Source organism: Dendroctonus ponderosae, unplaced genomic scaffold (genome assembly GCF_020466585.1).
Source record: "Dendroctonus ponderosae isolate FM_Combo_2020 unplaced genomic scaffold, Dpon_F_20191213v2 Dpon_F_20191213_1, whole genome shotgun sequence".
NCBI classification, from domain to species: Eukaryota; Metazoa; Arthropoda; class Insecta; order Coleoptera; family Curculionidae; genus Dendroctonus; species Dendroctonus ponderosae.
This window is the reverse complement of record NW_026017110.1, coordinates 8,606,910-8,627,251: the sequence shown is the minus strand read 5'-3', so window position 1 is coordinate 8,627,251 and position 20,342 is coordinate 8,606,910. Positions and strand designations below refer to the sequence as shown.

Sequence of the window (20,342 nt, the reverse complement as noted above, 5' to 3'; positions counted from 1 at the left end):
TTCGCCACTGGCTGAATTTGTGCTTATTCAGAATTTCTGGGAAACAGGCGATTTATGGCTATAAATGAAGAAAGCTCGTGTTGACTCAGTCGAATATTATATGAAATTATTGAAAAACGATCAATTGGACGAGGTGGAACAGTAGCTAGGCCACTTCGATCACCCGACCTAAACAATCGAGAGTTTTAACTTAAAACAATCAGAATTTTTCAGAAACAGACTCCAGTTGGACTTGAACATCCATTTTGAGTCAAAGCCAAAGAAAACTTTCAACATCTTTAGTCTCATATGAAATCGCTACCTGAATTTGGCTGGTTCCGATTTGTGCTGCCGCGCCGGTTTAAAGTCGAAGTTTATTTAGAACATTATGGGAATTTAAAATAAACGAGTGCGAATAGTAAACGTTTTCAACAGGTGTTATGTGTAGGAATTTTCCAAACTGTTTGGACATCAACTGGGTTGTTTACGCCAAATTACGCCGACTAATCAAAGCATTTAAATTGATAACAATTCAAAAAGGTTTATGAACAAATACGGGGGGTATTTGTTCGTTAGCTTTTATGTGTTACTGGCTAATTGGCCTGAAACGTTCAAGTGTAAATTAATGTGTCCTTTGCAGGATCAAAATTTTTGAACCCTGGTAGTTTTACGTAAATATAAATCACGTAATTTTTCATAAACAATTAATGTTTTTTTAATTGGCACTCAAGGTCCGCCACTGTTATCCGACGCGGCGCCCGAGTTTTCAGCGCCGTCCATGCCACCGTGCGGTAATTTCAGCGCATAATCGACATTTTTTTCAATCAATAGCTACTGCTGCGGAAGTCAACATTAAATTTCCCGACTGAAAAATTAGATTTTGTTGTAAAAATGGCTCACTCTCAAGTGCGTCAGAATTTCCACAAGGATTGTGAGGACGCGATTAACAAGCAAGTCAATTTGGAATTGTTCTGCAGCTATACGTATATGTGCATGGTGAGTACCTTAAATGCGTTTTCCATTAAAATAATACTAAGATGGAAGTAAGTTGCTTCTACAATGGTTGACACTGAAACATGCCATAGAAACTTTTTTTGGAATGGCCTTATCGGCTCGTGGACTTAATGACTGCTTTTTCATATGAAGCAGTCAGAAAAGAACAGAATTAAAACGAAATGTGGAAGAAAATTCCAATTACCCGAATCAAGGGATTCGTATCAGAACAAGTTGCTGCTGCCAATCGTGCTGAGTATTTCGTTCAAATATAAAGTGCCTCACCATATAAAAATACAATGGAAATTTAAACTAGTGGGTTTTCGCGTTTTTAGGCTGTCGTAAAATGGAATTTCTTCCTGACGTTTCGCAAGCACGAGTGGCTTACATCTTCAGAGGTGGGTTGCTTGAACGCTACACTGTTCTGACCATACATTCTAAAAACCCGAAAAACCCACTAGTGTTAAGGAATGGCCTCGAAAATCTATCTCTTTTGAGAATGGAAGTTAAGTTAGCGTTAGCAAAACGCGCCGCTGTTCAGCCGGAGACAATCAATGAGTAAACAAAAACTTTAGCTGCGCGTCATTACAATTAAAACTCCATTCTAATCTATGTGGTTTTCACTGTAAAATTGTTTTGTAGGCTCACCATTTCCAAAGAGACGATGTAGCTCTAAGTGGATTCATCCACTACTTCAAGCATGCCTGCGATAGCGAACGGGATCATGCGCATCTTCTAATGGACTACCAAAACAGCAGAGGAGGCAGGATTGCTTTAAAGGCCATTGAGGCTCCAGGGAGGCAGGAATGGGACACACCGCAGGAGGCAATGCAGGACGCCTTGGAGCTGGAGAAGCGCGTTAATGAGGCAAGTGATAGCTGAAAGGAAAAACCCGCAATTAAGTTCTGCTGAATTTTAGAGCCTGTTGCAACTTCATAGCGTTGCGTCAGGGCACATGGACGTGAACTTGTGCGATTATCTGGAAACGAATTTCCTGCAAGAGCAAGTGACTAGTATTAAGGAGATTGCTGATTATGTAACCAACCTGAAGCGTGTGGGGGAAGGTTTGGGGGTCGTCGTATTCGATAACAAGCTACGCCAACTCACCTGGAAATTTTAGTGTAGTTTTAGGGCTCAACAAAAGCTTTGACCGGACTGAGCCGGAGAATTAACTGTTTATTATTCTTCTAGATATTGATACTCTTAGGCATCGAATAGGGAAGATGGGCGAAATTGGCGCATTACACTTAGTCGATTTAGGACATATACTGTATTCCAGATGAATAAAATATTTCGCTCAAGTAAATGGTGTTTTTAAAGAACGGAACGCGTGCAAGCTGGGCAGCCTTAGATGAAGCAACTGCGAGCCTTCAACGATCCAAATACTTCCACTTCATGCGTGCTGTAGCAGCTGGACTGTGATAAAAAGTTCACCGAATATTCCAGCACTCCATCAAACCAATGGGGAAAAAAACCTCGAAGTCAGCTAATGCAAGCAAAAATTTAAATTGGAGCGAACTTTGCGCGTGCAACATCCAGCATCCAAATTTTCGACTTAGAGCTGGTCGGCTTTACCGCATGAACATTCATGAAAATGGTATCACAACTCCTTTTTATGGTGTTAAAGTGGAACACCCTCTTTTACCGTTTACCTACCAGTGAAGTTGACATAAAAAATACACTATGTGGACGAAATATTCAATTAAACGCCAAGTGCAAGCTAAATGATGGCAATATCTCTGCTCTCCAGGCGCCTATTCGTTTGGTACTGGCGACATTTTTTCCCGCAAAAATCCAGCTTGATAAACTACCACAGGAAAAACATCGGGCCTGTTATGTATAAAATCAATGTGGCCGCTTTTTATAAGGGCGTAGGCCCCTCGTGCAATGTCAGCACTTATGATAGTTTGGTGAAGCAAAAGAGCAGCGGAAGTGATCGGAAAAAGTGTGGGAAAAATGAAGAACATCCAGGCCGTCACAAGTTTCACAAGGAAGTGGAAGCCGCATTAAACGAGCAAATTGAAATTGAATTTAAAGCGTCATTCGCTTATTTGTCCATGGCGTGTTACTATGGGAAGAGCCAGGTTGCTCTGCCCGGATGTCAAGGGTTCTTCATGAAGATGCATGAGTAAGTTCAAGGAATATGATAGGGGCGTTTAAACACAAATTTGGGCTTTGCAGGGAAGAACATGAGCATGGAATAGTTTTTCTCAACTACGTGTTAATGCGCGGCGGTCAAGTTCAAGTGCCCTGCATCAAACCGCCAGACATCCAGGATTGGAAGGATATTTCCAAGACGTTCCTCACTGCTGTGCGGTTGGAGTCGCAAGTAAAAGAGGTAGCTATATTCTGCTATAAGAGCTCTCGGTTTTGAATTGAACTCATTGGTGAAGTTCTCGGTTGTGGAAAATAATTTCGCACTTAAATTATATTCCACAATGGCCTACAAGCTCGAAAAGACGTCCTTTTCACTGCAATATGTTTGTTAAATCAGAAATTGGAAAAATTGGTGGTGCTGGCGGAAAAACATCGCGATCATCAGCTGGTGGACTTTGTCTCGGGAAGATTTCTGGAAGAACACGTAAGTTTTCGCTGAGTTTTCATTGACGTAGCCAACATTTCCCTTTGCAGAATAAATCGATTCAGACATTAGGCAGATTGCTGACCAGATCAAAAATGACTAACTGTGATATTGGCAAGCATCTCTTCGACCTGCATGTTTACGAGTCATTTGTGAACAACCACAAAGATAATTTCATGTACAAATCCGAGTTGTCCGAGGAGGAACTCAAGCGAATTTACAAATAAACGTGTGCGAATAATCAACTTGATTTGTATAGGAATTCCCGAACCGTTTGGACATCAACTGGGTTGTTTACGCCGACTAATCAAAGCACCAATTTATAATAATGCAATAATATTTATGAGCAAGTACATCTGCTATTCGTTCGTCAGTTTTTATGCGTTACTAGCTAATTAGCCTGAAACCTTCCCGTGTAAATTAATGTGTCCTTTGCAGGCAAACTCTTTAAACGCTGGTAGTTTTGTGTACATTTAAACCACGTATTTTTGCATAAGCGACTAATGTTTTGTTTAATTTCCAGTTTAGATCCGCCCCTGTTATTCGACGCGGCGCCTTTTCAGCGTCGTCCATGCCACAGTACACAATTTCAGCGCATTTTCTACATTTTTTCAATCGATAGCTACTGCTACGGAAGCCAACATTAAATTTCCCGACCGAAAAACTGGAATTTGCTTTAAAAATGGCCCAGTCTCAAGTGCGTCAAAATTTCCACAAGGATTGCGAGGACGCGATTAACAAGCAAATCAATTTGCAGTTGTTCACTAGCTATACGTTCGTATACATGGTAAGTACCTATCGTAAATAAGTTTTCCATTAAAAGCTTCTAGGCAAGTTTTAATGGTTGAAGCGGAAACATGCCGTAGAAACTTTTCTTTGGGACGTTTGTCCCAAATTTCTGGGCTTTGAATGGGCCGAATTTTCTCCGCTCGTTGACTTCTTTACAGCTTTTTGATACGAAGCAGTGAGAAAAGAACATAATTAACATGTAACATCTCAATTACCCAAATCAAAGCCTTTGTATCAAAATAGATTGCTGCTGGCAGTCGTGTTGTTTCGCTCAACTATAACAACGCTACATTACAATTAAATTCTAGTATTTTTCTTCTAGGCTTACCATCTCGAAAGAGATAATGTAGCTCTACCTGGCTTTTCCGAGATATTCAAGTACGCCTCAGATGCAGAACTGGAACATGCAAAACGTTTGATGAACCAGCTGAACATCAGAGGCGGCAGGATTGTTTTAATGGCCATTGAGGCACCAGAAAAGCAGGAATGGGGCACAGTCGTGGAGATCATGCAGGACGCTTTGGAGCTGGAGAAGCGCGCTCATGAGGCAAGTGATAGCTGAAAGAGAAACGCGCAATTAATTCCTGCTGATTTTTAGGGCATGTTGCATCTTCATAGCGTCGCGTCAGGGCATCAGGACGTGAATTTGTGCCATTTTGTGGGTACTCTCATGCAAACGCAGGTGTGTTATATTAAGAATTTTGCCGATGCGGTGTCCGGCTTGAAGCGTATAGGGGAAGGTTGGGAGCTCGTTATATACGATTACCAGATGGCCCCACTTGGTTATGGAACTGATACTTCTAGTACCTATAACTGACTTTTCTTTTCGTGACTTTAACTCGACCTTCAACCGAACTGATAATTCACTGCCGAACTGAAAGATGACACATTTTTTCACATTTTCATACTCTTAAATAACGAATAGGGAAGACAGGCGAAAATAGCGCAATAAACTTAGCCAATTTTGGACATATACTGTATTCCACATGAATAAAATATGTTGCTCAAGTAAATTGTGTTTCTAAAGTGCGGAACGCGTGCAAGCTGGGCAGCCTTAGATGAAACAACTGCGAGCCTTCAACGATCCAAATACTGCCGCTTGGCGCGTATTTTAGCAGCTCGACTGCCGCCTTTCCTGCAGCTTCCGGCTGCTGCCAGCAGCCCTCATTGAGGTAGTTTTTCAGGTCGTTGGCCATGGCTGGGCAGCAGGTTCTCTGCTCCACCTCCTTGAGGGTAGGTGAGTGGGTTAAACCGCAGCACAAGGCCACAATTCTAACCCCATTTGCCGATGCGTTTCGTTCATGGCCTTTGGATTGAGTGAATCCCACTACCCCTAGAAAGCTGGCCGCTAATGCCGGACCAGGGGTGAAAACTTCAATTCCCTGAATTCCTGTGATATTCAGCACAAGTCCCCCCGGTTGACTGACAATGTCTTTGGCAATTTCATTCACATTCAAAGTGCCCAGGAGATTTACTTTCACTTCATCCTCCCATTTGGATTCGTCCCAAATGCCGAACGCATTCACTATCAAGTCCACATGCTTGAGCTCGCCGCGCACTTTCCTCAAAGTGTCCTGAATATCCATCTTGTTGGTAACATCAGCCTTTAGGAACAGCGCTTTGTCTTTGCCAAATGAGCAGTTTAAGGATGTGACTGCGTCCTTTCCCTTGCAGGCGTCTGTGTCTATGAGAGCGACCTTTGCAGCCTTAGCGCAGAGGAGCTGAGTAGCTGTAGCTAGGCCTACACTGCCGGTTCCGCCAATGATAACAGCCCGGGAACAATCGGGTTTGGAGTATTGGGGCTTTTCTCCGGGCTCCACGTGTGGACAAGGCGGCGGATGAGATGATTTGCGGGAGCCGCACTCAGAAAATGAGGGTTTCAAGCGCGTGAGAACCCGGAACATTTCAAATTGAGGTTGTCTTCGTGACGTTGTTGAAAGTAGTTTTGAGGTTTTCTTACCTTTGTGAAGGTAAGACCCCCTGTGAAGGTTTCCGGGGAGTTTCAGACGGAATTAATCAGTTAATTTCGGGCTTATTGCTCTCACTTTAACACTCACACACAATTTCGCTGATTTGCAACCAAAATGGCAATCAAAAGCATAAAATAATCAACGCTAGTCATGCGCCATTTCGTAGAATTAGTCACTTGTTTAATGTGGGTCAGCAAGCAGTGTGTTGGGCTCGATCCGTTACAATTTTCAAAGATTTTCGGAATTATTCGATGTTTCTGCGAAAAAAATACGATTTTATCAATCCGCAAGTTTTCCGGCATCGTTTTCGGGTATTGTCCGTGTCGTTAGAGAGCTTTTTGCAGAAATAACGTGATTTTTTCAATCTACCTGACGTTTACCCTCCAGCGTAAATTCTATTCAGCATTCTAAAATGGCGAACGACGATAGACAATGGGTGTGCACCGCAACTACTGGGTGGCGCAACGATACCGCTAGACTTGAAGAGGAGTCCAAGACGAAGTCTTCTTCATTGTCTGCTCCCATGACCAGTTTCGGGCCTATTAGCCCTCATCAGGTGAGTTCAGCTTTATCTTAAATTTAGAAATGGTGTGTATCAGCATTTAATTGGTGCCGTCATCTATAGCAAAAATGCAATTTTACTATCGACTTGTATATAAAATTCCATTGACCAAGTCTGGTTTTTTAACATTTAATAAATTACGCTGCTTCTTTGCAAATAACTGTGCTTTGTTGATTTTAGACGATACAGAGCGCAAATATACATTTTTCAATACGCTTTCTTCTTAAAAAATCACGTCTTTCTGACTAAAGCAAGTAGCAATTTGAAATTTTCGCCATCGTTAGAAGATGCTTGACTCTAAAATTCATATTATCCAAACTAACACTGGGAGCAATTTCAAATTTTCAGTATGGCTGGGCAGAGCATGTTCGACTCTAAAGGCGTTTAGAGGCTCATCAAAATCGACCAAAATTCTGATTTTTTCCAGCTTACCAACTTCAGTCTCGTAAAGGATGTTTTTACTCAACTGCGCTTTCGCCTTTAGACATTCAGATTTTCTAAAATAACGCAGGGTGCGATGTGATATTCTGAGTATGGGTAGAACTTTCTCGACTTTAAAGATGCTGAGAGTTTGATAAAAATCGGAAGGACTTCGAAGTTTTACCAGTTTATTAAATATTAGTCTCGTAATGGATGTTTGAACTTAACTCTGATCCGCTTCACACTTAAAAAATCACGTATGTCTTACTAAAACAAGTAGCAATTCGAAATTTTCGCAATCGTTATCAGATGCCTGACTCTAAAGGCTCTGAAAGTTTTATTGAAATCGACACAAATCCTGATTTTTTCCAGCATAGTAAATATCAGTTTTGTCATGGATTTTTTAACCCAACTGCGCTTTAGCCTTAAAAAATTTGATATTTGAAATGAGCACAATTTGACACACATATACATACTAGACTCTAAAGATGCTGAGAGTTTAATCAAAATTGAAAGGAATCCGCTTCACACTTAAAAAATCAAGTCTTTCTGACTAAAACAAGTAGCAATTTGAATTTGAAAACAAGAAGCAATTTATTTTATTCGCAACTGCGCTTTTTTCTTTGAAAATTCATATTTTCCAGACTAGTGGACGTAAAAATTTGAAATTTTCAGCGTTGTTAGAACCTACTGGACTCTAAGGATTGGGTTTAACTGAAATCGAGTAGAATTCTGATTTTTGCCAGCTTAGTACCTAAATATCGGCCTCATAATGTTGTTTCAACTCAACTGCGTTCCCTTGTTTAAAATATTTTCCAGACCAAAGCACACAGCAATTCGAAATTTTCACCACCGATAGGAAATACCTCAATTTAAAGATGCTGAAACTTTAGATTAGTAACGAACTGAAAATAATCCTCATTTTTGGGAAATAACGGTCTGAAAATCGATGATCGTCCTCAACGGCGTACCATTTTCTTAAAATTTGTATGTTCGAAACTAATAAAAGTAGCAATTTTAAATTTTCACTGTCTTTAGAAAAGACTTGACTCTACAAATGCACAAAGTTCGATAGAATGTATAAAACATTGACGCTGTCGGATGATTAAAAATCGGATGCATAGGACTTTGCAACCTTTGGCTCCTCAAAGACTTAATCAGGAAAAGAAGGCCTCAGGTTCGGATAAATAAAACGATATAAATTCATTTCTTTAATGAAAATAAAATGGATGTTATTGCCTAGACCACTGCCTATACTTATGGTACAAGTCTGAATAGGGTCTTTTTTCTGATACACTTAGTACTTGGACATAAGAAAAACTGTATACTGTTTGAAAGTGTTTTTGGCTCATCTTGTCTTGGATGCCAAATATGGTGTAACTGCTACACACATATACCTACGTACATAATTACTACACAACGTAACTGCATTGTGGCATTTTCCAGTCCAAGTCGAACTTTTTCGGCAAAATGCGACAAACAGTGGGTCATACAATAGAAACAAAAATAAATATTGGGACGTTCAAAAAACATTACGCTAAAGTTACGCTGATATGATTTTATAAGTATATCCACAGACTATCATTTCCTTATACTTATCTGGATATGTAGGACTTTTTACAAAACAATTTGTAGGTTTGTACACTTTATTACAAGGGGCTTTGATTCGTTTCCAATCTTCAGCTAATATATAATATTTTTATTAACAACTTTTCTTCCACTCATTTTTGCTTAAAACACCGCTTGGAAATGTTGTTAGTAAAAGAATCATCTACAAGGTGACCAGATTTTCAACTTCGAACACGAGGGCCTGATTTCTTTAACTGTTACCTTTTGTAAACGATAAATAAAAAAAAATAGTTTAAAGTTTAAGCAAATAAAAAGTTTACTCTATTCGAATTGCGGGCGTGTTCGAGATTTGAATAACTGTAATAACGTCAGTCTCTGAAATGAACTTTTATGTACAACTCATAAATTACTAAAATCTATGATTAGACTTGTCGAATGATATCGTTTAATACCAACGTTAATAATTATCAATAGGAACTTTTACAACGATTCTAAATTGGTCCTCTCTGACTAAAAGACCCGAGAAATATATGTACAGTAACATTTGTATATTTGCAGTTATCAACTTTCCACCATATTCAAATGGAAACTTGAAAACTCGCCAGATAATGCAAACGGCTAAATTACGTAAATACATTTCTACATCGACAGATTTACAATTATACAAACTGCAAAGACTAACAAGAGTTTGCACTTAGACAGGACGAACAAATTCAGAGTTTCGCGAGTTTTAAACTCAAAAAAGTGGAAAATAAGTTCTTCTAGACAGTCGTGCTTGCGAATCATCAGAAAGAAATTCTAATGCCCAACAACAAAAAAAAAGGCAAAAACTCACCAGCTTCTAAAATTGAAGAAATAGCGGACTTAACAGGCCAATCGGCCGCCGGGAAACGTTACCAGTCGATTTGATTTTGACATCTAAATACGATTTTTCAGTTAAATCATTTATAATACACAAATGCTTTCCATCAAAGAGAAGCGAAAATTAATTCAAATTACAAAATTAATCCGACCAAGTCAACACGTTTAAATGAGGAGGTATAAATGTTCCAGTTAGTAAGTTTCGATAGCAAGTCTGCGATCGTTCTCAAAAGCTACATAGAAAATTTCTTCGACTACGTTTTTTGGCCTGGACTTAAATCTGATTGTTTAACAAAAACGGAAATAAAAGTAATTAAGAATTTTGGTGAAATTTAATGTAGGTGTCTGTTTCTTTGGTCTACTTCTTAAACGTCAAGGTATTTTTTCTAAATTAATTTCTTGGCTAATTGGATTTTTTCTCTTGCAACTGGATCCCGAGTGTGACCTAGATAAAGAATTCCTTCTTAATTGTGAAAAATGTGCAAATTCTGCCTTTTTCAAAGGAAAATACTGCATTACCACTTTGCAAAGTGGTACTTGCAAAATAGTATTTTATTTATTTTATTTTAATAATTTTTGTTTTTAGTTTATAAATAAAAGCAAATAAAAGTAAATATATTAGATATTTTGTATATTTTTTATTTCAAATATAAAAACATTCAGAATATACTAGACAACAATTCCCCAGTGATGCATTTTTGTCTTTCTAAAGAATAAAACTTGCGCAGAAAAATCTACAGTCCAATGAACATAAGACGCTTAATTTGATAAAATCAGTCTCACACTTTGCTGCAATTTTTTGTCTGATGTTGACCTGTACAAGAAACGTTTTTCGCGTGGTGCGAACTCTTTATATTCTTTGCTTACACGATCGACAAAGGGCAAAAACTTCGAACTTAATAATCTGAGACCCTGTAGACAGATAGATGCCATTTGTCAATGTTCATTAATACATAGTGTTCCGTCTGTGTGGAGTGGAGCTTAAAAAATACTGTTCTAAGACTAATGTTCTAAGTAACACAGAAATGACTGAATGCAACAAAAAAGTATATAATAGTAATAATTAGACATATTAACAGCTAAACAATATATACGAACAGTTTCTTTAAGAAAAATTAGAAAAATCTGCTACTAGATAGTTAGTGCACAAGTGTGTGCACTCAACATTGAATTAAACCGAGGCAAAAACGTTGGCAATTCCTCAGAAAGCGGAAAGTCAAATTCATTGAGATTTTCATCAAAATGTTCAAGTTGGATTAACATTTTTCTCTTCCTTACTTCTTCATTCGTTGCGGAAGCCTGCTGAATATAAAGTCCTTGAAAAACCGTGCAGGCGTGCCAACAGTGCCAGTGTTTCTTCAGCAATGTTTTTTGGTATTCGAAAGTATAATGTAATGTTTCTATCAGTTTGGGGTTCAACCAGGCAAAAGCACTTCGAGCGGTTGACTTACCTTGAACCAACGACTTTCGTGTCAACTTCCTGACTTATCGCGTTTCGTTTTCGCTTCATCCTCAGACTTTTTATAAAAAATTATAAACGTTCATGCGAAATCAACCCAAAGGATTGTACTATTGCACTAAACACTTCACCAAGGTTAACTTCACCAGCATTAGTCCATAAAATGGTCGGCAAAGAAGTTGACGTGGGGTCATTCCTGCTTGATCATCAGGTTCGGGTTGTAGTTCTGGTGGTTCGATGTGACCAGCGCTAATGGAGAATACATTCCCGATCCATTTGGAGGCGAGCCCATTGCAGCCGGGGGTGGATTGATCCGTTTCTCTTTTTGCCTGCGATTGCAGAACCAAACCCGCACTACTTCCTTCTCCATTCCGAGACTGTCGGCCAACATGGAAATTTCTTCCGAAGTCGGCTTCGGATTCCTCATGAAGGCTTTCTCTAACGCTAGACGAACAGTGGTCTCGATAGAGGTTCTTTTCTTTCTTCGTCGGCCGATTGTTTCGGGTGTAGCCATCGGATTACTCAAAGCACCTGGATTCGCCATCGAACTGTCGGCATCTTCAAGCCACTTATGCAACAGTGGTTTCAGCTTGCACATATTTTTAAAGCTCAGATTCAGCGCCTCAAATCTGGATATGGTTGTTTGCGAAAAATCGTTGCCGTAGAGTTTGCCCATGGCCAGGCCCACATCTCCTTGGGTAAAACCTGCAACATCGAATAGAATCTATCATCGCCGAAATCTTGGATTTTTTCGTAAAATGGGTGCAAATATTTAAAAATTTTTGTTATATATTAGAAGTTTTTTTAGGTGGAAAGATATGCGTTGAGCTGACAACGCACATTTGAGGAGTTGGTTTTTTGCTGAAAATCGTGAGGTTTCACCGTAGAAATTTGAAAATTTAAATACTCTTTCAAGACACTTAGTTAATATCAGTCTCATAATGAATGTTTTGACGTCATCTCTTTAAAAAATTCGTGTTTTTCAAAAATTGGCCCGTAATAATTTGAAATTTTCATCATCCTTTGGAAACGCGTGACTCTAAAGACACGGAAATTTCAATTAAAATCGACTAGAATCCTGTTCTTTTTCAGATTAGTAAATCTCTGTCTCATAATGGCTAATCTTAATTACTTGCGTTCTCTCCTTAAAAAAATCGCGACTTTCAAACTAAAGCAAACAGAAACTTGACATTTTCACCATCCTTTGCAAACTTTTACTGTGACTTGAGAGTTTCAAAGTGTCATCAAAATCGTATCGAATTCAGATGTTTGTCAGCTTAGTAAATATCGGTTTTATAAAGAACGTTCCTGGATCAACTGCGTTCTCGACTTTAAACTTTCGCGTCTTCCAAACTTCTTCCGCAAGTGGAAATTTGAAATTGACTATTTTTTAAAGACAGTTGATCCTAACGATGCTGAAAGTTTCATGAAAATCGCGCAGAATTCAGATTTTTTCCAGCTTAGTAATTATCGATCTTAAAATTAAGTCTTCATCAATTGCGCTTTCTTTTTAAACAATTTTTTGTTTTGCAAACCAAAGCAATTACAAGTTTGAAAATTTCACAATTTGTTTAAGACATTCGACCCTAAAACGGTGGAAATTTTATCAAAATTCTGATTTAGCCAACTTCGTAAATACCGGTCTTATAATAGACGTTGTTAACCAACTGCACTCACTACTTCAAAAAATCATGTCTTCCAAACGAAAGCTAGTATAAATTTATAAATTTCACCATCCGTTGAAGACAGCTGAGTCTAACGATACTGAAACTTTATTTAGAATTGCATAAAACTATGATTTTTCACAGATTTGTAAATATCGGTCTCATAATGGACGTTCTTGAACAACTGCGCTCACGACTAAGAAAAATCTGTCCCTTCCAAACCATAGCAAGTAGAATTTTGGAAATTTTCCAATCTGTTAAAGATATTGTACATACTTTCCTGACTGTGTTTCAATTCCAAATCAAAATCAATTCCTGGGCTTCAGGCATTTATTGTCTATTTATCAATTAAAATACGTTTCGGTGTTACACATAGAAACTGATGATGGTGGAAAACACCGAAACGTATTTTAATTGATAAATAGACAATAAATGACTGAAGCCCACGAATTGATTTTGATTTGGAGTTAAAGATATTCCAGTCTAACAGCGCTCAGAGTTTCATCAATATCGCGAAAGTTTCTGGATTTTTCCAGCCTGGTAAATATCGGTTTTATAATAGTAAATACCTTAACCAATCGAGCTCTCTACTTAAAAAAATATTGTCGTCCAAACTAAAGCAAGTAGAAATTTCAAATTTGCACCATCGTTTAAAGATATTTGGCTCTAAGAACGGTAAAACTTTCATCAAAATCGCATAAAAATCGAAAACAGAATTGTTGCCAGCTTAGTAAAAACGTAAATACTGCAAAAAAATTATGCATTCCAAACCAAAACTAGTAGAAATTTGCAAATTTCCCAATCTGTTAAAGAGACAGTTGACGAGCCTAAAGACGGTCAGAGTGTCATCCAAATCGCAGAAATTTCTGGATATTTCCAGCTTAGTAAATATCGGTCTCATAATGGACATCCTTGACCAACTGCGCTCTCTGCTTAAAAAAATTATTGTTGTCCAAACTTACGCAAGTAGAAACTCGAAATTTTTACAGACCATTACGACACTACACACGCTCAAAGTTTCATCTAAATCGCATAAAATTCGGGTTTTTGGCAGCTTAGAAAATATCCATCTGATAATAGAGCCTCAAGATCAATTGCGCTCTCTATTAAAAAAAATGACTGTCTGATAAACGAAAGCCAGTAGATATTTTTAATTTTCACAATCCGTTAACATTCAACTCTTAAGATGCTGGAAGTTTTATCATTATCGCATAAAATTCTGATTTTGCCAGCTTAGTAAATATCGGTCTTATAATGGACGTTCATCATRAGCTGCGCTATCTACTTAAAAAAATCACGTTTTTCAAACCAAAGCAAGTAGAAAATTCTAAATTTTTGAWGCTTATTAAATGTCGGTCTTATAATAGACCTTCTTAACCAACTGCGCTATCGTCTTTAAAAAAGCGCGCCTTTCAAACTAAAGCATCTAGAATTTTGGAATATTTACCAGCATTAGAAGATGCTTGAATATCTAAAAGGGTTGAAGGTTTAATCAAAATCGCCTCAAACCCTGAATTTTATCAAATTACTAAACACCAGTCTCCTAATGGATGTTCCTAATCAACTGTTCCAAACTAATGCACGCAGAGTTTTGAAATTTTCACCATCTTTAGAAGAAGCTTGACTCTACATATGATTGCTGCCAGCTTGGTAAAAGTCGATCTCAAAGTGCGGTTTCCTGCCCAATTGCGTTCTCTCCTTAAAAAAATTCGGGTCTTCCTAACTGAAGCAGCAATTTGAAGCGGCTCAAAACCGTAACCGCTCAAAAACTAATCAAAATATTTCCCGTGTTCTGAGTGTTTTGCAGTGGTACTAGTGTCTTGTTGGAAAAAAATCAATCAAATTATCTTACCCAGTTTTATTCGTCGTTGTTTGAATGTTTTCGCGAATTGCTCCAACTCTTCCAATTTTGGCTGCGTTTCATCAGAAATGGCCTCCAGCAACCTCGCTTGAGTATTCATTTGTTGAGGGGTGCGCATTCCTGAACCGGGTGCATTTGGTGAGCGTATGTTAGCAGGAATATTGTGATTAATGGGCGGCGAAGTTGGATTTTGGGCCACATGTGCGATTTGGCTGCTCGAAGGCATTGCTTGATTCAGTTGATGATGATGCGTTTGCTGCTGTTGATGCGACGTCTGTTCCTGTGCCTTCTGTATGTGCTGAAGCTGTTGAGCAGCCTGTGCTAGCTGCTGGACCTTTAAATAAAAATTTAAGTCACATCTAAAGGGGCCCTATACATTTGTTGCATTTAGTTTTGCGTGCTGTTTTCTTGTGGCATTTTGGAAATAATTTATTGCAAAATACGGGGAATTGCATCAAGTATGGGATATGAAAAGCAACGGATTTAAAAACAGAAACATAACGATATAAACGATAAATTAAATGAAAGCCTACAGGAAATTGCACCAGAAATCTAGATCTAAGAGTCGCCCATGTGCTTTTTCGTTTTCTGGTATATTGTGGGTATTGTGCATCGAATTATTGAATTACTACTAGATGCAAGTTAGGCCGCCGCCAGGCTCATTCACAGTCTTCAATGTTTAAACAATTATGTTTAAACAATTATAACATATGAATGTTTTCTCGTCGAATTATCGAATGCATTAATCAGTAAATACTTAGCGCTATATTAACCTACATTTTACATGTGATTTTATTGCTGGTGATAAGCCTGTTCGATTATGTTTACTCGGATGAATGGAGTGAAATGTTTGCTTAGGCTGGGCTAGAGTTTACTCAATAGATAAAGTTGCTTGGCTGTTTTGGGACACTGTGTAGATTATTTTTGATCTGCAGTGCGTGTACTAAATTCGTTGCAAAGCAGCGTTTCATGCAACATCAACTAATTCTATTAAGATCGACTTGAAGAAGGAGGAAAATTGGAAGCAACTAATTGGTGTTAAAAACAGCAAACACACCTGTATTGAATGGGAGTTTCTGTGAGTTAACCCCGATCTAGGATACCCTTGAAGAAGCCCCTTGAAGAAAGCAACGGTTTAGAAACTTTGCCCTCAGTAAAGGGTTGTTTTACCTGATTATGAAATATCAACTGTGCATGATTTAAGGACGGTCCAGCGGCTTGCATCATCGCGAACTGATGCAACTGTTGAATGGCTTGCGGGTTGTGAAAAGCCTGCAGACTGCTCAACATGTTCTGGACGTCTGGAAAATTGTGGCCAAACATTCCAGAAAGGTTGCCCAAGGCGGCCGTCAAGTTGGAACTGGTTGCGTCCGCATTGGGGGTGTTGTTCGAGGAATTAGGGGCGGATAAACGGGGTTGATCTGCCTGAGCGGTGACCTGAAGCAATGAAATTAATTAAGAAAACAACAACCGTATCCAATGGCTTAACCATATTCGAGTGGTTAATCAAACTTGAACGTATGATTTTGGAACAATTAAGCCATGACCGGACAGAATTTGTTAAGTGCATGATACATTATTGAAAGTAGACTCATATTCAAAACATTAATGACTTTCGTGATGGTTCGTTAGCTGATCTACATGCAGCGCATTTTCAATTTTCATGATCAGGCAATTAATTGGGCTCAAGTGGAGTTTTATTGGCGGCATGCTTAACAACAATATTCCATGGAACATCAGGTTTACATTTCAATAATGAAACTCTCCTCGGGAATATTTGCCATGTTGGATTGGTTTGCGATTGACGGCCGCGTCCCTCGAGTTATTAAGCGGCGAATGGCCTTTTTCTAAACATTTGCTCTAAACATCATATATAAATCTCGGCTGTCCAATGTAACAGTTTCTTGCCGGGCACATTCGGAAAGTTTAAATTCCATTGGGAGAACATGGAAAATATTACATGCGAATTAAATTGGTGCCCCGCAGCTCTTGCTTTTGTTTGCCATTTGTAGGTCTTTCAATTTTTTATGTCCACACCAGAAATTATGTTATTTGAATTTATTATTGATCACGAAACTTACCAAGTTAAGAGCCCCATCTCGATCGGAATCTACGGAATTATCATCAAGGTTGTCCGAATGGTTTTCACTAATTTCACTCCGCTCATCGACACTGCATTCGTCATTGTTGTTGCCATCTGAAACAAATCGCGCTTTTAACATCCAGACAAACCTTTGGGTTGGTACTGAAAACACACTTACGCAAAGGATGGCAAAAAAATCAAAACTAACTCAGACAGGAAAAAAGAACAAAATGGGCATCTAACAATATTGGCATATGCGGCGTACTACATCGAATCGATTAAAAGCGAATTTCACGGATTAACACCATTCTCTTTGTTCTTTGACTGCAGTTAACACCCTTTGGCTGTTTTCGCGTTAAAATTCACCCTCGGCCGAAAATAGCATTTGATCGACCGTTGATCCATCGGACTTTGATGATTGATCGATTTTAAACAGGCGAAAATATTGCCAATGTGCGTTCACTCAACCGCGCTGATCACTCTTCTGCTGGATTTCACTCACGTTTGCTTAAGTATTTAAACGAAAAAAAATCAAACTGACTTAATTCATCGATTCTAAACGACCACACCAGCGCCCCATCTAAAGCTCGTTTTAAAATTTTAAATCGTATCAAAATGGCGCGCGTGTCGCATTAAGAGGGTGAAAATAACAAAAGGGCTGAAACGGTTGATTTTTGATTAAGAAAAATCACCATTGGCGCACGCGGTTACCTTCATACAGATTAGGGTTAAGCCAAGGGTTAGCAGCATGTTAACAATGGCCGACCTGGGGGTTAATCATCAATCTTCTTAGTGACGTGGCAGGTTTTGAATGCCACCCCTGAACTTGTGGATACTGGAAGAATCCTGATGACTTGACGACTTTATTTCACAAATTTGCGGATTGAACGATTTACTATAGAAGAACTTGAATGATGTTCAACACTCATTTGGATTGGTTCTTTTGCTTCATTTCTTGGGGTTTTAACTGGCACAAGATCCTGAAGTTTGGTTTTCAGAAAAAAACATTCTGGTGAGTTTTCATCTTTCGGAACATTCATTTCCTTCTTGGTTGAAAACACAAAGGTTGACAGTTGAAAAGTGGAAGATCTTGAGGATGGGTCTTCAGACAAAAAATCTGATTTAAGCAAAAAGATTTCGGAAAATTTATCTCCTCGTTCACAAGATATTAGGAATCGGTTTTCAGATAAAAACCTTTTTGACTTCATCACCAACTTCCCACAAAATTAATTTTCTTCTTAAGTTTGCTCTTTTCCGCACCGAAAACACAGAAGTTGCCTGAAATGTTGAACGACTTTGAAAAATGAAGATTTTGGGTGCCGGTTTTGGGGAACATAATTCTGATTTGATTATCAGGTTTGTGGAAAATTTATTTGCGCATGCTTTCTGATGATTCAATTGAAACTACCTGCAGTTCGGCTCATGAACAAACCCTGAATTTCTGGCTTATTGTTCCTATATGAATTATTAGGTCGGAAACTCCATTTTTGTCATTAATAGGAGAATGAAATTTTATTGAAAATCCAGAAATGTTCTAGTAGGTAAATGTGCAACTTGTGCGGGTATTTGGTGATTAAAACGTTAATTTTTCTATAAATCAGTGATAAATTTGAATGTAATTAGACATGAGAAGTGAAAGTTGGTTGGCCCGAAGTGGAATTCGTTAACTTCAATTGACTGTTTTAATTTTGTCCCACATATTCAACAATGACAAATATACTTAACAATGACAAATATACTTAACAATAACTACCCAAAAAAATTTTCGGAACCAATAATAAAGCGAAGAATTAACCAAATTTACAACTCAACTAAATATAACAGTAATGAAGAACAAAGAAAAGATACATATATATCACTACCAATAGAAATCCTCCAGAAATCAATAAAAAAATTTCAAAAATACTAAAACCGCACAACATTGTAATTGCGGAAAAAAAAACAACTTATCAACTGAATGTTTCCCAAAAGTAAAACCAAAAACTGACAAAATGGATATATCAAACACTGTATATAGAGTGAATTGTTTAGAATGTGATAATACATATATAGGACAAACTAAACAATAGTTAAAAAAGAGAATGTACGAACATAAATACAGTCTACTAGTGAAAATAAAACAGCATTGATACAACATGCATACGAAATGTTGCATAATTTTGATTTTGACAACGCTGATGTATTAATTAAGGAAACAAATTATCATAAAAGAAGAATCCAAGAAATGATACAAATAAAAAACATGCGAAAGCAGTAAATTTCAGACCAGATACCGACAACCAACATTTACCAAACCCTAATAAAGCCATGAGTATAGAACTAAAAGAGCAGGCTTTGCATGAGCAAAGACCTAAAATGACGTTGATTTTTACCAATCATGAGGTAAGTTTATCCGGTGTTTTGCTCTCCCAAAAGGAAGATTTTTTTTCCCTCAAAAACTTATGAATGTTTTAACACTTTGTAAATTATAAACCTGATGATGGCGCTGTTGTCTCGCCGAAACGTAATGAAATAAACGATGTTTCAAAATTTTTATTTCACACTTTGACTGTGTCCCAGGAAAGATAAGAATATCATAACAAGTACGCACAGTCAGGAAAATAAATCAGAATATTCAACAATGAAGACCTCAGAAACCAAAATTTGTGTGACTTTCAAATTACTCCTTATTTTAGGTACTCAAATTGCTTTGTTTTAAATTAATTTACTGACTTTATTACTTATGCTGGTATTAGGTTCCATCTTTTCTCACTTTCTTTATAGGAAGAAGCAGGCAAAGATAAGACAAATTAAGTTTGTGCCAAACCGATTACCGGGATCGATGAATGTGAAGAAAACTTGTTTGAGTTGATTACTAAGTTTTTAGAAAATGGATTTATTTCTGCAGTTTTTCTGAAAAGTGAATATGTTGAGGATCGATTTTCGAAAAAGAAGCCTTGGGTTTCAACCAAACTTTCGGAAAATTAAATTCCTTCACCAGCAGCAGATTTTTCTTGAAAGAATTACCCGAATTTCGTTTCTGTTTGCATTCGTGCTTTTGCTTTCCAAAAAAAAAGAAAATGCTTTCCACAGAAGAGAGAAAATAACATTTAAAGTAAAGAAATTGAAGATCGGTATTCAAAAAGAACTTCTGAGTTGATTGCCAAGATTTCGGCAAAAAACTTCCAAAATTTCCTTCTTCAGTCTTCACTTCATAAATTTTGGAAAACTTTGACAAGGGAAGATAGAAATTGAAGATCGATCTTACGAAAAAAACTTCTGATTTGACTAGCAAGCAGTCGGAAAATTAATTTTCTTCTCAATGGACATTTTGGCAAAGAATTACCAAAATTTCCTCTTTGTTTTTATGCGTATTTTTGCTTTGATGGCATTGATAATAAAGCTTTCGAAAATGATTCCCGGAATTTCCTTCTTCAGTATTCACTCGTGCTTTTATCGCCCAAGAAAACACAGAAATTGACCGAAATGTTGACCTTTTACTTTTATAAGTGAAGGCAGATATTGAGGATCAATCTTGAAAAAAAAATTCTGATTTAACGGCCGAAATTTTG

The 20,342-nt window shown here is 37.8% G+C and overlaps 5 protein-coding genes across 7 annotated transcripts in view; 3 read left to right on the top strand and 2 right to left on the bottom strand.

Moving 5' to 3' along the window:
- The first annotated feature begins 574 nt into the window (after nt 1-574).
- Nucleotides 575-2,278, top strand: LOC109539502 (soma ferritin-like). The gene is made up of 3 exons (XM_019907285.2): nt 575-975; nt 1,615-1,839; nt 1,892-2,278. Exons 1-3 carry the CDS (start codon nt 871-873, stop codon nt 2,090-2,092), a joined length of 531 nt encoding a protein of 176 aa, XP_019762844.2. The 5' UTR covers nt 575-870; the 3' UTR covers nt 2,093-2,278.
- Nucleotides 2,279-2,345: 67 nt separating this feature from the next.
- Nucleotides 2,346-4,175, top strand: LOC109539483 (soma ferritin). Of its 2 annotated transcripts, none has more exons than XM_048670271.1 (4): nt 2,346-3,100; nt 3,154-3,310; nt 3,467-3,553; nt 4,077-4,175. In XM_048670271.1, the coding sequence occupies exons 1-4, from the start codon at nt 2,697-2,699 to the stop codon at nt 4,173-4,175; spliced, it is 747 nt and encodes a 248-aa protein (XP_048526228.1). In that variant the 5' UTR covers nt 2,346-2,696. The 2 variants fall into 2 exon arrangements, with proteins under 2 accessions (XP_048526228.1, XP_019762821.2); XM_019907262.2 differs by lacking the exon at nt 4,077-4,175 and adding an exon at nt 3,604-3,794.
- Nucleotides 3,866-5,355, top strand: LOC109539492 (ferritin, heavy subunit). Its single transcript, XM_019907274.2, has 3 exons — nt 3,866-4,340; nt 4,665-4,889; nt 4,941-5,355. The coding sequence occupies exons 1-3, from the start codon at nt 4,236-4,238 to the stop codon at nt 5,157-5,159; spliced, it is 549 nt and encodes a 182-aa protein (XP_019762833.1). The 5' UTR covers nt 3,866-4,235; the 3' UTR covers nt 5,160-5,355.
- LOC109539552 (15-hydroxyprostaglandin dehydrogenase [NAD(+)]-like) lies at nt 5,305-6,333 on the bottom strand. Its single transcript, XM_019907360.2, has one exon. It carries the CDS (start codon nt 6,244-6,246, stop codon nt 5,347-5,349), a length of 900 nt encoding a protein of 299 aa, XP_019762919.1. The 5' UTR covers nt 6,247-6,333; the 3' UTR covers nt 5,305-5,346.
- A 2,159-nt stretch (nt 6,334-8,492) lies between these two features.
- Nucleotides 8,493-20,342, bottom strand: part of LOC109539514 (protein nubbin) — a 62,781-nt gene continuing 50,931 nt past the window's right edge. For both annotated transcript variants that reach the window (XM_048665794.1, XM_048665798.1), the window contains 4 exons: nt 16,790-16,905; nt 15,879-16,145; nt 14,700-15,042; nt 8,493-11,888 (listed from right to left, as the gene is read on the bottom strand). In XM_048665794.1, coding sequence (XP_048521751.1) covers nt 11,374-11,888; nt 14,700-15,042; nt 15,879-16,145; nt 16,790-16,905 — 1,241 coding nt within the window. In that variant the 3' untranslated portion in view covers nt 8,493-11,373. The remainder of the gene's footprint in view (nt 11,889-14,699; nt 15,043-15,878; nt 16,146-16,789; nt 16,906-20,342) is intronic.